Source organism: Helianthus annuus, chromosome 15, assembly GCF_002127325.2.
Source record: "Helianthus annuus cultivar XRQ/B chromosome 15, HanXRQr2.0-SUNRISE, whole genome shotgun sequence".
Taxonomy (NCBI): domain Eukaryota; kingdom Viridiplantae; phylum Streptophyta; class Magnoliopsida; order Asterales; family Asteraceae; genus Helianthus; species Helianthus annuus.
This window is the reverse complement of record NC_035447.2, coordinates 172,673,352-172,686,390: the sequence shown is the minus strand read 5'-3', so window position 1 is coordinate 172,686,390 and position 13,039 is coordinate 172,673,352. Positions and strand designations below refer to the sequence as shown.

The 13,039-nt window shown below is 35.6% G+C and overlaps 1 protein-coding gene and 1 long non-coding RNA gene across 2 annotated transcripts; one reads left to right on the top strand and one right to left on the bottom strand.

Moving 5' to 3' along the window:
* Window positions 1-6,216: 6,216 nt before the first annotated feature.
* Window positions 6,217-7,337, bottom strand: LOC110910939. The gene is made up of 4 exons (XR_002576595.2): window positions 7,132-7,337; window positions 6,869-7,060; window positions 6,465-6,546; window positions 6,217-6,277 (listed from the first exon to the last, which is right to left on the bottom strand). It is a non-coding gene; the product is annotated as an uncharacterized LOC110910939 (long non-coding RNA).
* Window positions 7,338-8,992: 1,655 nt separating this feature from the next.
* LOC110912992 (UDP-glycosyltransferase 76B1) lies at window positions 8,993-12,566 on the top strand. The gene is made up of 2 exons (XM_022157847.2): window positions 8,993-9,615; window positions 11,666-12,566. The coding sequence occupies exons 1-2, from the start codon at window positions 9,030-9,032 to the stop codon at window positions 12,544-12,546; spliced, it is 1,467 nt and encodes a 488-aa protein (XP_022013539.2). The 5' UTR covers window positions 8,993-9,029; the 3' UTR covers window positions 12,547-12,566.
* The last annotated feature ends 473 nt before the right edge of the window (window positions 12,567-13,039 follow it).

The following is a 13,039-nucleotide window of genomic DNA, read 5'->3' as shown; positions in this document are numbered from 1 at the left end:
GTTGCTCGAATAAGTAATTAGCAAACATAGTTTATGTTTCCATTTCGCAGATGAGATCTATTGATGTATTATTGTAAGATTGTCACTTTTAAATAGACTTCGAGTAAATTAAGACGTTTTTTTAAACGAAAGAAATTTTATGGTATCAATTTCCGCTGCGTCTTTTCAGTAAAAGCGTGTTAGGGCGTTACAAGTTGGTATCAGAGCCATGGTTTGAGGGAAATCAAGTATGTGGAGGTAAATACTTGAACTCAAACCAGAGTGCTCTTGTGACAAGGAACCCGTACAATCCAAGACTCGATCAATATTTAAAGGTAGAAGCTAATGTAAGTGTGTATTTAAGCATGTATGTTATAAAAAAAAAACTAACAGTATGTTATGTGAAGGGTAAGCATAGTTGTTGGAGAGGATGATCCGTGAGTACAGTCTTGGACCGACACCACGGCAAGTAGTATGATCAATTGATTCCAGGTATGTATATTTAATATGTGTAAGTACATGTAATGGTAAAATCTAGCAAGTAAAAGAAATATTTTAAGTGAAATATAATAATGGAATGACAATGAAGTTTTGAAAATGTTACACGTGCCGAAACTTAATTCTTCGGACATAAGGTGGCGATTACACGAAGACACGAAACTAGTATGCGGATTGTGTACCTGGCCAGTACACAAGAAACATATGACGTTCTTGAGACCGTGATAATTGTTACAGGTATGTCCGCTAGAACTAGGTAGTAGGTGGACGTGGGGGTGAAGAGGAATGTAAGACTTTCAGGAATGAAAGTATGAATGATATGTTAGAATCCGCGAGACGGATTCGAAGCATGAAAGGAATGAAAGCATGAATGATGTGCTAGAATCCGTGAGACGGATTCGAAGCATGAAAGGAAAGAAAGCATAATGATATGTTTGAATCCGCGAGACGGATTCAAAACATAGAAAGGAATGAAAGGTGGAATGAAAAGTCCAAATTTGTAAGTAAATTCGGACCGAAGAAGTAAATATTTTTTTAGCAGATATTAACTAAGTTATGTTTTAAACTTTTTACTATATATTTATGTAAATGCGTTGTATGCAAGATGGTTAGAAGGGCAAATGAGTTACCATTTGAACCCGGTATTTAATGTTTTGATAGTTCAAGTCTTACATTTGTAGGTAAGCATAATGCATGATCATCCAATACCACAAATTGGAAAGAAATAACCAACACAAGGAATGGATAACGAGTTAATGGAACCGACTTGCATCGGTATGTGTAAAGATTATGTTTTTAATAGGAGCTTATAGCTCGACTTGAGGAGGATGTGTCAGGAGTGGACAGTTGGTAAGCATAGGTCAGAATGTAATTATAAATGGACTACCGAAAGTCAAACAAAGTAAATGGATAGTTATTTAACTAGTATTAGTTAATAGTATGAAATATTTGATTCATTAAGTAACTAAAAACCGACGAAAGCTATTATGGTAGCAAGAAACCTTAGTAGAACGAGGTAAGCTTGAAATGAGTTAGTGCTAGACATGTAATTAGATTGGCTTTTGGAAGTCAGAATGAATGACGGTTATGACCCAAGTGAGTGCCTCGGGTATGGACGAGGATGAAGGGTTTTTGCAAGAAAACGTTAAAGTAATGAAATAATTTTTGTAAGAATGTCCGAACGGAAAGTAAGTACAACGCGTACTATGATACTTGTATAACACTAGGTACTGAGTGGCAGTTGACCTTGAAGAGTCAAATTGCAGATGTCGGTAAATAATTATTTATGAAAGTTGAAAAGTATTACGTAAGAGACGCAATGTGTAAAGTGAAATACTAGTAGTAAGGATTTTGGAATGACATAGGTGATTCAACACTGAATACCATGAAGGGCCGAGTAGAAATAGTATGCCAAGGAATGAATATGTATCGACCTGTTATGAATAAGGAGAATAAAGAAATTAAAATGTTAGGTAGTGGTCATGTATTGACCTGTTTAAACAGGTTGAGCGTACCAATGTTTTGAGAAATAAGTCGAGAAAGAATTAATATAAAAATAAGAAATGCAATAAACATTATGTTTGAACAAAGTTGAATGTAACTGTGGAAATTCTGATAGAATACATATAAAACAGTAAGTATCGTTGAAAATACTAACTTGATGCTAGGCTTGTTGGCCATGTTCATTTGAACAAGACATTATTGAAAGAACGCATTTAAATGGAAGCTTAACAAGGAACAAGTACGATCAACCCAAGTATCGCATGACTCACAATGAACTGGGTCGATTCGGGTCGCAGGCAATTGGATTATGCAATGGAAACGAGGTTAGTAAAACGTTTAGTTTGCGATTATAAGTAAGAATTGGTATATAGAATGTTTATGGTATGCGTATAGTGATACGCCGACCTTTCAATGAATGTGAAAGTAAGTAGAAGGGACGTTAGTAACGGGGTGTTAGGGTATGATCGTGGTGAACATAATGAAATAATATGTACGATATAATAATAGATTGGAATAAATCTTAAAAAGTGAAAATGACACTAATAAGAGCTCTGGATAAGTTTCCGACCTTCATGTATTTGTGAAGGTAAGGTTTGCTTAATTTAAGTAGGTAGGGACAATGCGTACAATTACATTAATTATGAATAGAAATTAGGCCAAGATTTTGAATGTATTCATAATGTATTATGCACTCTGAATGGGTACAAAGAAAAGGTAAGAGTAAGAATGAGCAAGGTTTTGGGGACGAAACCTCTTTTAAGGAGGGTAGATTTGTAACACCCTAAAACCTGAATGTTAATTTTGAGCACGTTTTGTTTTACTCGATGTGACATGGTAACTAAGTTAGTTAACTTAGTTATAGATATAAGATAAATATTAGGAATGGAATCTTTGTGACTAACAATTAACAAATTCAAGGGTTAAAAGGATAAATGGAAAGTGTTTTATTTAAAAGAATGAAGTTGTGGCAAGTATAGGAACATGGTGGATCTTGAGGGACTTAGGGTGCCAAAATGGAAACTAAATTTATTAAATAAAATATCACATACACACACAAGATGTGTGTGTGCGTGACTTCGATCAGGAGAAAGAGCAGAAGGATGAACCCTAGCTCTCAAGAACATCAACACAAATTCAGCCCAATCAGAGCAAAAATCGAATGGAAAATCATGCATGAATGAAGAATTAGCATCACCCAACATTAACAAACATGTGGTAAGTTGTAGATTGGTATTTGGTGAACTTTTAAGAAATGGGTTATGAGCAAATCCGTGAAATTGTATGAAACTAAGCATGAATGGTGTTAGAATCATTAAATAGAATATGTGTTATGCAAGGTTTTGAGTAATTTGATGTTTTGGGGTGAAACCCACTTGTAGTAGTAGAGATGATGATATGGATGATCATGCATGTTCAATACTTGTGTGATGTTGATATTGATGTTGTATGTAATGAGTAATTGTTAGATAATGGTATAAAAGTTATATGATTCTAGTTGAAATTGATGATCTATGTAAGGAACTAGGAAGAGTATGCATAAAATACTTGTACTATAGGCTTAAATGATGGCATGCACACCAAGTGTTTGATGAAATGCATAGGTGGAATTATTAGATGAGATTGGATGTAAACAATGAATGAACGTGTATAGGAAGTGATAATGGTGTGTTGAATAGTGAATTAACAAAAGAAGTGTGCTTTAGATATGATTCATGTAGAAGATTTGAATTGCTAGTATCATGTGGTAGTAGTATGCTTTAGGAGTGGTACCTTATGCTTAAATGATACAATGGACACCATGTGTTGCTGGACTTTCTAAATATGGCTATGAATTAATTGTGAAAAACGTGAATGTATAAGGAAGAAGAAATATTAGAATGATGATTTAGGTTGGCGAATCATGGATTATGATGCTACATTTAGGATTACATAAATACTAGTATGAATGGAAGTTGTTTATGTGCATGTGTGAAATCTAGGTGAATGTTGTTGTGTGTGTCTTACTACATGAGCGGGAGGCGTATATAGTATAATGGTTATGTTCTAACATGCCACGATCTGATGTATGTGTGTGTTTAGATTGGAGTTTAGGTTGCTTGATAGTTGACTTTTTGAAAGTCAATGAATGTAGAAATGTTGTGACTAGGCTTATCCAACATGATTGTGTGATTAGGAAGGTAATGTGATGCCTAATAGATCACCATGTGTTATTTGATGATATGTTAAATTATGTGGAATTGGAATGAAATAATTATTAAAGTAGGACTTGTGTATGTTATAATGGACTAGAGAAAGTCAATATGACCCATGTGTTGGAAATGGATGTTATTACGTATGAGCATATATGCTAACAATGTTGTAAATATGATAGCTTGAAGGAATAAGAACCAGGTCAAGATGGACCATATCATGGGAGGCAAACGGGTCAAAGAGGAGGCAAAGAAACTAGCATAAACATGGCGAGCACAAGGTAAGTGACTTTCTACTCACTTCTTAGTATGCATATAGAGTTTTTATGTTTATGAATGTGGAGAAAATTATGTAAGGTTATGAAATAATGGAAGTTTTAAGATAAAGTATTGATCTAGTTAGACGAGGGTAGATATGTAAGTCGAAGGTATTTTGATGAGAATAAACGGGTTGAATAAGCATGTATAAGTATGGTAGCGGTAATGAAATTCGTGAGGAAGCATAAGTATGAAAACCCAATATATATCATAAGTTCAAATGTTTAAATGTTTTAACATGGCATCCACGATCCATGCTCCACAACGACCTGCTCCTCCCTATGCAAGCTCCATATATCTAACGACCTGCAAGGCATGTAACAGAGGATCAACAACTAGTTGAGCGAGTTCACAGAAAGTAAGTTCGTAGCAGTAATACGTATGTTCATTTGGTGGGGGCTTCCCACGTATGTATGCACTATTAGTGGGGGTTTCCCGTGATGATATTTATTAATGATGGGGGCTTCCCATGTTTATCCTTACTAGACTATTGTAACCATGTGTTCTTCTTAATCTGAGAACATGAATACGTACAAGGTCACGTAGGTTTTAAGTGAGTGCCCTTCCCCGAGGACAGTGGTACGCGTGGGGTTTACGTAGGTTTTACGTAAGTGTCCTTCAGACCTGGAAGACAGTAATAGGCATGAGTTTACGTAGGTTTTACGTAAGTGTCCTCCCGACCCGGGAGACAGTGGTGGTTACTAGTTTACGTAGGTTTTACGTAAGTGTCCTGACTAGCCTGAGGACGATGGTATATAGTCTAGCAATAGTGTAAGTACGAGTAATTATCCAATTCAAATCTTTCCAACCCAATTCCCAACCCGGGAATCCCATGCCTTGGCTGTGTGAACTCACCTTGGTTTGCTCGGTATGTTATTGCTTCTAGGGTTTATTAAATGTCTAAGTCCGTTACACACGACCTTGAATTGATTCTAGTTAGAGTATGGAAATCAAGAGTGATGATTAGCTTGTGCCTAGGATGAAGATGATGATGATTGCCAGAGAATCAGAGAATGAAAGTACGTGCTTTGCTTTGTGTAATGATTAGTGAAAAGGAATTAGGGTTAAGTATGATTTAAGTTTCACTAAACACTCTATGCACCCTCAATTATTATCTATTAGATATTACAGGCACAAGATGTATATTTCACAGTTTCATCACCACTTCCAATTATTTGTCAAATCTTTCAAAATTAACACATAACCATGCACAATCACACAATATCCTTCATTGTATCAAAACGTATACAATTCCATAGCAACTAATTGTGCAAATAAATAACTACACAAACAATGAACGTGCAATAAATGCGAAATTGGAATCTTGGAAACTCGAGTTGTCACAACAGGTACACAGCTAGCTAGTCCATGCACCTATGAGACAGTGAGTACGACGTGCACCCATTGTTCCATCTCCCCAAACCGAACCAAACCAAACCAAACCGAACCGAACCAAGCCAAACCAAACATGCTCGGGTGACAGAGTACAACAATTAAAGCTAACGAGAACATGCAACAATGATTACCACTGCTAAAGTCTATTGCATGCTACTACGAACTTATCAAATAATAAATGTGAAATGAAACAACTAACGGAAACAGACAAAATCCGTACTGCAAAGTAACGGAAATGATAAAAAAAAATACTCTGATGAGAAGACCAAAGAATCCGTACCAACGGGTAATGAAAAATAAAAGTATACTACGATTAAAAGAAAACAGAATCCGTACCTTATTAGTCAGCAAAGCAAAACCCAGAAAAAATCAAGTCGTCCACAAAAATCAAACACCTATAGTTGTGATAAAATCTAAATCAGTTTTATTCTAGTGGAAACATGATTACAACTTAATCCGTTATTTGGTATCGATTCATGGGCTTACTAGTTCCAATGAAGAAAAACTTGTAGTCATTAATCAACCCAATGTTTAAAAAAAAAAAAGAAAAAAAAGAAAAGAAAGCCGGTATTTCAACCGTACCGGATTAAGCTTATAAATGGTTCCATCGGTTGAACCAGGTTATACTGGACGATTTAACCGGGTTAACTAATTTCCCATATACCTGCATAAAACACAACTACAACTAAAATAATCCAACTCAGATTTATTAGACAATTCAACTGTGCTTTATATATTTAAAAAAATATAATATAGAAACAAGATATTGAATAAAACAAATCAACAGTGGATGAATATTGGTAATAGAAAATAATAACATAATATTAATTCCGATTGTGGTGTACTTTGACAAAAAGAATGATTAATAAATATTTATTTTTTTTAAATCACCTTCTTCTCCATTTATATCATCTAGTCCATCGGCCGGTAAACAAAAAAAACAATAAGCATCTATATCCTAAACTAACAAGGCTTCAACTAGGTACCTCAATAGTCTAACGGAGCTAACCGAAAGCACGTGATTCGCTCTTCGGATGGTCACGCAAACTAAACCAAGGACTGCAGAACCTCGGTGTGTCGGATCGGTTTCAAGTGGCGACGATGGTGGCTGCGTCACAGAGAGCCGAGAAGAAACTACGATAGCGGTGGCGATCGATCGAACGTGAGAGGTGTGGTGGCTGTCAATGTCGCCGGAGTTTAATTAGTACAACAACAAAACAAGACGACGAAGATGATGATTACTTTATACCTGATCGAGATCGGGGAATTACAACGACGGACCCGATAACCGGAGACACACAATGAGAGCTTCGGACGGTCGTGCGGAACGGAACTAAGGTGTGCGGCAATGGTGGTGGCGTGACGGAACTAACGAAACAATCTTCGAACGATGGTGGGGTTTGAAAGGTTTTATAGAAACGATGGTGATGATTATGGCCACCCAAATCTTCGCTTGATTTGTTTCCAAAGATATGATAATGAAAAGTATAAGGCAGTTGCGAAAATTAAGAGATTGATAGAGTTACTTGATTTCTTTTATCCTTTTCATTTTTTTTTATTTACGTGGAATCAAACCACAACAAAAAAAAAAACATGCATATATATTCTAACATATTTAATTAACACCACCTAAAAAGATTTTTTTTATATACTTTTTATTATTATTATTTTTTTTTCATATATTACAATTGTAATAATCTATTTCATTTGTTTGTTCATTCCAATACCTTATATCAAACATACCCTTAAGCTTTCCACCATTTCAAAACAAGTTATTGTTTAACAAACTAAGAACATTTGCAACTTCTAGTCAACTTATGCAGTTTCCCTAAAGCTAAGGATCATATTATAAGGGAGGAAGGGGCACCCTTGGATAACTACCCTAGCCTCGACCAGTCACCATTCGCCAACTCAAAAGGTGCGCCAAGTACCTGTTTACTAGTAAATGGTGGCGGCGCCTACCCTAGCCACAATTTTTTTCTTTTCAATTGTATTCTCAAAATTAAAATCTTAAAACTTAAAATTTAAGATTAAATAACTTAAAACATTACATATAATTAAAATTTAAACTAAAAACATTACATAAACTTATAACATTACACATAATTAAAACTTAAAATTTAAAACATTACATAAAATTAAAATCATAAAACCTAAAAATTTATAATATAAACATAGTTAGCAAGAATACGCCACGCCGCTACGTGGGTGAAATCCTCCTCGAAGTGGTGCTTGTAGTCCATACAAGCAACTTGAATAAACTCGTCCTCTGAGAGCTCGTTGTTGGGGTTTGGCACATTCAAGAATGTGGCATGGAATCTAGAAATATGGTAAAGGATCTGGGTGAATCGTGAATCTAATTGATTTGTTGTTCGGTTCGTGCCACCCACATAGGTTGCAAATAGCCCATGCACTTGACTCCAAAAGGTGGATCGTCTCATAAGAGATATGGGTTCGTGTTGGACCACTACATAGGTTAACAACGTCAACACAATGTCTCTTCTTCCGTCCATGAGTTTGCCATTGGATTGTGAATGTGAAAGATTGAAAATGGTTGGTGAATGTAAATATAAAATGTAAAATTTTTTGTGGTTTGGTTGTGTGGTATGGATGATTTTATATAGAGAGGTAAATAAATTATTTGAAATAGCAGCTGCCCCACACACCTTCTCTCCTGCCCACTCACGTATTTTTTTTGAACGTCAAATTTGGATCACTGATGGACACTGAAATATTATCGTGCCACTAGCAGAACCATCTGATCATATTCAGCTTAACTAAACAATCATGCTTATACACCGATATTCAGGAGAAAACCCAATAAATATAGGAACATCATATGAGAATTGAACTCAGAACCAAATGGTCTCTAAAACTTATCTCACCTCTAAAATACCACTAGGCTATAATGAAATATGTAATAAAATTTTTTATTTCCATCCCTCTCAAAAAATATGTTTATCTCTTATATATTCTCTATCCTAGTCACCCTCACATTCTAATTTTCAAATCTTTTTAACAAAAACATCCTATTGGGATGCTATAAACTATTATGTTTTTTTTTTTCTGGATAACTATTGAACTTAGAGAAATAAAATACCACTTCCAAGTTCCAAACATTGCCGTCCATCAATTATTAAACTAATCATGTCAAATATTATATCAACTATTGACTTTAATTCTACAACAACTTGCAACCAATCCAATCCCACACATCAAACTCATCCTCATAACCCAATGGACACCACCACCGCCGGAAAACCTAGCAACGGCCACCGGTTGGTATTCTTACCGTTACCCTACCAAGGCCACGTAAGCCCTATGCTTCAACTGGCAAACATACTTCACTCCAAAGGCTTTTCAATCACCATCCTCCATACTCTTTTTAACTCCCCTAATCCCACCAACTACCCTCACTTCACGTTTCTACCCATTCCCGGTACCGGTGATGAGTTACACTCCCTCATCGACCTGAAAAACATCTTACGTTTGTTGAACTACATCAACGCTGATCTCGTGGACCCGATTCGAGTATGTTTGAACCGGTTGATGTTGGAGGAGGATGGAGTTGCATGCTTGATCACAGATGTTCATTGGTTTGGTACACAGAGTGTGGCTGATGACTTGATACTTCCGAGGATTGTTCACCGGACTAGTAATATTTCGTCTTTTCGTTCGTTTGTGGCTCCTGTGCTCTTACGTGACAAGGGTTCTGTCCGGGGATGTGATGAAGGTTTGGTTACTTGTCTAACTTCCTATTTATCTTGGATGTTATTGATTAGGTATTATGAATAGTTCTAGTAAAATTGGGTGGGTGGGGGTTGCATTTAGATCAACCCTGATGCGGTAATATAATTTCTGACGCGACATGAAAACATGTAAGGAATCTAACACGGGAGTTGAGGGGCTTTGTTTTAGTATAAGGGTGAAGGGGGTGCTCACCTAATAGGTGAGTTCCCTCTCTTACGCCCAACCAATACTCGTGTGCCACGTCAACTCCCCTCTTAAACTCCCCTAACACCCTAAATTGATGGCGGCACTCCCCTCTTAACTCCCCTTATTTTTTTATTCAAAAAAAAAAAAAAAGAAAAGAAAAGGTTTGATTGGTTGGAAATTAGATTGGCCCCACCTTCCTTCTCCCTCTCTCCTCTCCTCTCTTCGGTGAACCTCCACCCATTTCACTCCCCTCACCCACTCACCTAAGGGATGGCGGCGGTGTTCCCCTTAGGTGAATGGGGTCACCGATTTCACTCCACTCTTACGCCCCGTTCACCCTAAAGTGTAAAGGGTTGTGGTCAGTCTCGGTTTGAGTTTAATCTTCAGGTATGGGTTAGTTTTAGTTAGAACTATAAATGCATTTAGCTAAACGGATTGTATTGAGTTGCATTATACTTCTTTTCTAAAAATGTGTTTAAGTCATAAGATACTCTAAAGTTTAATTTTAAAAGTGATAAAATAGTAATGCTACCTGACCCGGGACCATTTATGAAAGCAAAATAGATAGTTGGGGGTATATTCGTAATTTTATAAACTATATAAAGAAAATTCAGAACCAAATAACCAGAATTAGGGATGTGCATGGGTCGGTTTGGGTCGGTTTTGACCAAAAACCATAACCATAACCGCGATGTCGGTTATTGGATAACCATAACCATAACCGATCGGTTATGGTGGTTATGGTTATTCGGTTTTGATGGTTATAGCGGGTCGGTTATGGGTGGTTAACCGTGTATTTAGCTTAGCTAAAAATAGCTTAATTTTTTTTTAACATGGAATAAATTGTTATTGCATATTTGTATATATCAGAAAATTACATAGTATTAAAAAATACATATAATCTATAATATTAATACCAATTGTTATCGAATATTCAAATAAAGTGATATGATACATTCCATAAATTCAAATAAACATTCAACCAAAACCACAAAATGATATGAAAAACCGACAAGTACTAAAAATCTTCAGTTAAAAGCATCAAATAATAAAAATATGGTGAAAAGTCCAAAATCCTACAAAGATTTATTACATGTCGGTTCGTTTCGGTTATGGTGGGTATGGAAAAAATGATAACCATAACCGACCCGCTACTTTTGGTTTTCAAAAGAATCATTAACCGACCCACCGGTTTTTTATTTGGTTTGGTTTTTTCGGTTCAGTTTTGTCGGTTAATTCGGTTATGGTTCGGTTAATTCGGTTTTTTGCAAACCCCTAACCAGAATAACCTGTGATTTACTTTGAATAAAAATATACCAAATACAAAACAGTTTTACTATTGTGTACCAAATTACCTGAGTATAAAAGCATAATTTGTAGGTGACTATTTTTTTAACCAAAAACTATATTAGTACAAACATACAAAAACTTTTGGATGTTGACATCAAATTGTTGTGTTCATTACTTTCCCGAACACCGGACATAGTCGTTACACTTACACTTCAAAACAATGTATAATCTCAAAATAGATATAAAATATGATTATTAACAAAACGAGAACTCAGTTATAATACTAGTGCTCATAATCCAACAATTTAATTTTAACACGAGTGCCCATAATCCAGTAATTTAATACATACCCATAGTATCACATTTATAACATTTGCTTGATAATCATTTTGGATTTACCAATTTACCTAAGTTTTTCGAACTATGTATCCCTTTAGAAGGTGAGAATCACAATTACATGATATATAGATGTTTTCATTACACTAATTAAAAATGTATTAAATAATAAAACAATATTAGAGATTTGTTATAACATTTTAAATGTATTCTATTTGTAGAAGTTAAGTCAGAAGCATCAGTTTCTAGGCTTGAACCACTCAAAGATAAAGACTTGCCAAAGTTCCTTCCTAATGATCCTGAAGGTAAATACAAGATCTTAGAACTCACGGTTAAAGGAATCAAGCAAGCACGAGCACTAATATGGAACACATTCAAAGAACTAGAAGAACATGAACTTGAAGCTCTTAGCCAAGATTTCCCAAACCCACACTTCCTAATAGGACCATTTCACAAGTTTTTTCCAGCATCATCAAGTAGCCTCCTAACACAAGACCAAGAATCTCTTTCATGGTTAGACAAACACCCACCCAACTCCGTGTTATATGTTAGTTTTGGTAGTCTAGTTAGGGTTGAGGAATCACAGTTTTTGGAAATTGCATGGGGTTTGGCTAATAGCAAGCAACCATTTTTATGGGTGGTCAGACCAGGGTCCGTGGAAGGGTCAGAGTGGCTCGAATGTTTACCAGATGGGTTTTTGGAGAGAATCGTAGAAGGAAGAGGATATATTGTTAAATGGGCTCCACAGCAAGACGTATTAGCTCATCCTGCAACAGGTGGTTTCTGGACTCATAGCGGGTGGAATTCGACCCTTGAAAGTATTTGTGAAGGGGTTCCAATGATTTGTTCTCCATCTTTTGGTGATCAACTCCTAAATGCAAGATATGTAAGTGATGTATGGAAGATTGGTGTGAAGTTGGAAAATGGTTTTGAAAGGGGAGAGATTCAAAGTGCAATAAAGAAAGTTATGGCAGATGAGGAAGGGTTAGAATTTAGAAACAAAATTGTAAATATCAAAGGAAAAGTAAACTTTTGTCTAAAGAAAGGTGGTTCATCATATTCATCACTTGAGGATTTGGTTAACTACATTTTGTCATTTTAGCCGATGAAAAATTATAAGTCCATAAGAGTTTTAAAGTAACCATATGGGTATGGATATATATAATGTTGATATAAGTTAGGACTATAATAATGAGAAAGTGAATGCTTTTATAAACTCAACGACTCAAGGAATAATAGTCTTCATTTTTTAACACAATAGTTGGGGCATTCTTGCCAAAGTGTATTATTTCTAATAATGATGATTAAAAATGTTAGAACAACCACTATAACCAGTTTGAATCATTATATTGATCATCAGAGTATAAAGATGGGTGTTTGTGTATGAAATGAACAAATAATCATAGATGGATCATAAGAATGTAGCAATAGAAGAAGAAGAAGAATTATCAATAGGTTGACATTGGGCCAGAAACTTCTGTCCATTTGATTTGTGTAACACCCATTTTAGATACCCATGGATCTTATTTCCATGTGCTGATGACTTTTAATTTTGCTACTACTCAAATTCATAGTGGCAAGTGTTTGCTACTGAT